At 35.3% G+C, this 2,904-nt stretch overlaps 1 protein-coding gene across 1 annotated transcript in view; it reads left to right on the top strand.

The window, feature by feature from the left end:
- The first annotated feature begins 1,230 nt into the window (after positions 1–1,230).
- The window catches only part of LOC132178522 (7-deoxyloganetin glucosyltransferase-like), a 6,146-nt gene continuing 4,472 nt past the window's right edge, over positions 1,231–2,904 (top strand). The window contains exon 1 of the mRNA XM_059590955.1: positions 1,231–1,764. Coding sequence (XP_059446938.1) covers positions 1,248–1,764 — 517 coding nt within the window. The 5' untranslated portion in view covers positions 1,231–1,247. The remainder of the gene's footprint in view (positions 1,765–2,904) is intronic.

Below are 2,904 nucleotides of genomic sequence, written 5' to 3'. Positions count from 1 at the left end.
GGTGGTTTGTCCATCTCCAAACCAGCCATGAGAGTCGCTGGAGCCACCCCTTTAATTATTCTTTTTCTTTTTATTTTATTTTTATTAATTTTTGTAATATTTTAATTTTTTTTTCTTTAAAAATATTAATTTTTTATTGTCCAAAACGACCCAAAACTAGGTTGTTTTGGGCTACCGCAGTTGCGGTAGTTTTCCACTACGGCACCTAAGTCAAATCCCTATTATGTGACTTTGTGCCACATAAATAAAAATTGGCTCTTAAATGGACCTTAGTTGATCCCTATTATATCTTTTTTTAAAATAGGAAAATCCTAACATATCTCTTTTTAAAAATAGAAAAATCCACATGCTTACACGTGGTCCAAACCGCACGTCAGTTGCACATTATTGAGGTTTTTGATCATTGACTATTTTGAGCCGGCTGTAATTATTATTTCTTTAATACAAGAAATTAAAAAAAAAAAAAAAAAATTGTTTTATCTCATTGTTTTTTATTTTTATTCGTCGAGTGCGAGGATAACGGGCAGTATCGTAAAGTTTCGTCTGTTGCACATGTAGTGTTTTTTCCTTTTTTTTTTTTTTTTTTTTGGTCTTTTTTATAACGGATAGAAACTTTCACCCTTGATTGACAGGTAGGTAAAGGTAAGGTACTTCCGTTTTGAAAATGAAGAAGGTAAGGTGAAGTCAGACGTATTCAACCATTAAATTAAGGAATACAAATTTTTTAAAAATTAATTTATAGGAAATTCTTATAAATTTGTGTTTAAAAGTCATACCTTTCATTTAAGTTATTAAAAAAAATGTAAAAAATATATGCTATTAAAAAAATATGTGCTTCTTACACATTAAGGATTCATTTTATTTATAAGAGACCGGTTTGTAATGAAAAAACTTGTCCTAAATTGATAAAGCCCTTTTAAAATTTTTAATTGAAACAATGTTCTTTTAAACTATCAAAAAAATATCAACGTCTCCAATAATGAAAATTAAGTAATACTTTGGGGGTTTAAGTAGATTTTTTTCAAAGAGTAATTTTGCTTAATCTACTTAATAATTGACTGGTTGGCAATCTCTCGTATTATTTAAGAAGCTAAAATAATTTTTTTAAGGAGAAAAAAAAAATGTAAAAGCTTATTTATGTTCGACAGTTTGGCTATAAAAGGCTTGCAAAAACCAAGCTTTCTCTAAAAAAGTCCCTGTTTGGCTGTTTGTGTGACCGTGGGAGACAGAGAGACAGATCTAGAGAGATGGATTCCACTTCGGAGAGGATTAAACCTCATGTTGTATGTGTTCCATACCCACTTCAGGGTCACATAAACCCAATGATCAAGCTAGCCAAACTCCTCCACCACAAAGGCTTTTACGTAACTTTTGTGAACACCCATTATAACCACATGCGCTTACTCAGGTCAAGAGGCCCCGACTCCCTCGACGGCCTGCCGGACTTCCGCTTCAAAACCATCCCCGACGGCCTCCCACCTTCGGACGCCGATGTCAGCCAAGATGTCCCTAGCCTTTGCGATTCCACCTCAAAGAATTGCCTCGCCCCACTTTGCAACCTTCTCTCCAAACTCAACGACACTTCCTCTTCCAACGAACCGCCGGTGACATGTATTGTCTCTGATGGGTGCATGTCGTTCACTCTTGAAGCTGCTGAAGAATTTGGAATTCCAAACGTACTTTTCTGGACACCAAGCTCCTGCGGCGTCTTGTGCTATATGCATTATCGCCATCTTGTTGAACGACGTTTAACACCACTCAAAGGTCTATATTCTAAAACTTTTAACACTAATTTGCAAGTAAAAAATACATGTTTTTTTTTTTTTTTTTTTTAATGACACATCATTTTCATATACTTTTTAATGGTTTATTTTTACCATTAAATTAGACTCATTGGCTTTTAATTTTTTTAATAAAAGTAGAGCTTTCAAAAATTAAAAAGTCTACAAAGAGGTGGTCCAACCGCTCCTAGATCTACCCTCTCACCTTTATCCGCCCGTGCATTATGGATTACTCATGTTCCACAAAATTCTGTGATTTATCAACTCTCTTGAGGTAAGCTGGTGGTGGCAAGTGGTTGTACTACCACCCACAAAATTTCACAAACGGGATGGTAGAGTAACCCTTTTCAGGCAAGAGAGTGATAGGATCACCCCACCATCTCATTGACATTTTGTATTTTTTTGCCTTCGTTTTTTTTTTTTTTTTTCAATTTATTTCAAATGTTTAATGGGTGTAATTAAAATTTCATATATTTTCTATTAAGAAATTGATAAAAATAAATAAATAAATAAATTTTACCGAGCATAAAATTGAAAGATTTTCAAAATGTCATAACTTTCATTTAAATCAGGATAAAGAAATGACTGGAGTACCAAATTTTTTACTAAAAATGACTTACTAAATTGATGTGTAATTCATTCATTGCAGATGTAAGCTATCTAACAAACGGGTATTTAGAAACCGCAATTGATTGGGTTCCTGGGACGAAACACATCCGTCTGATGGATTTTCCAAGTTTCATTAGAACTACGGATGAGAACGACATCATGCTCAACTTCCTCATCCGTGAAACAGAAAGATCTTCAAGAGCTTCAGCCGTCATTTTGAACACGTTTGACCCATTTGAGCAAGACGTTTTGGATGCTCTCTCCACCTTGCAACTTCCTCGCATCTACACCGTCGGTCCACTTCTGTTGCTTGCTGATCAGATCAAAGATGAACGGCTGAAATCAATAGGCTCCAATCTATGGAAAGAACCCCCGGGATCGGTGGAGTGGCTAAATTCAAAAGAACCCAACTCCATAGTGTACGTGAATTTTGGCAGCATCACTGTAATGACACCCCAACAACTCATTGAGTTTGCATGGGGCCTCGCCAATAGTGAGAAACCCTTCTTGTGGA

Source organism: Corylus avellana, chromosome ca4, assembly GCF_901000735.1.
Source record: "Corylus avellana chromosome ca4, CavTom2PMs-1.0".
Taxonomy (NCBI): domain Eukaryota; kingdom Viridiplantae; phylum Streptophyta; class Magnoliopsida; order Fagales; family Betulaceae; genus Corylus; species Corylus avellana.
The sequence above is the reverse complement of the archived record's forward strand: the minus strand, read 5'-3'. Positions and strand labels throughout refer to the sequence as shown.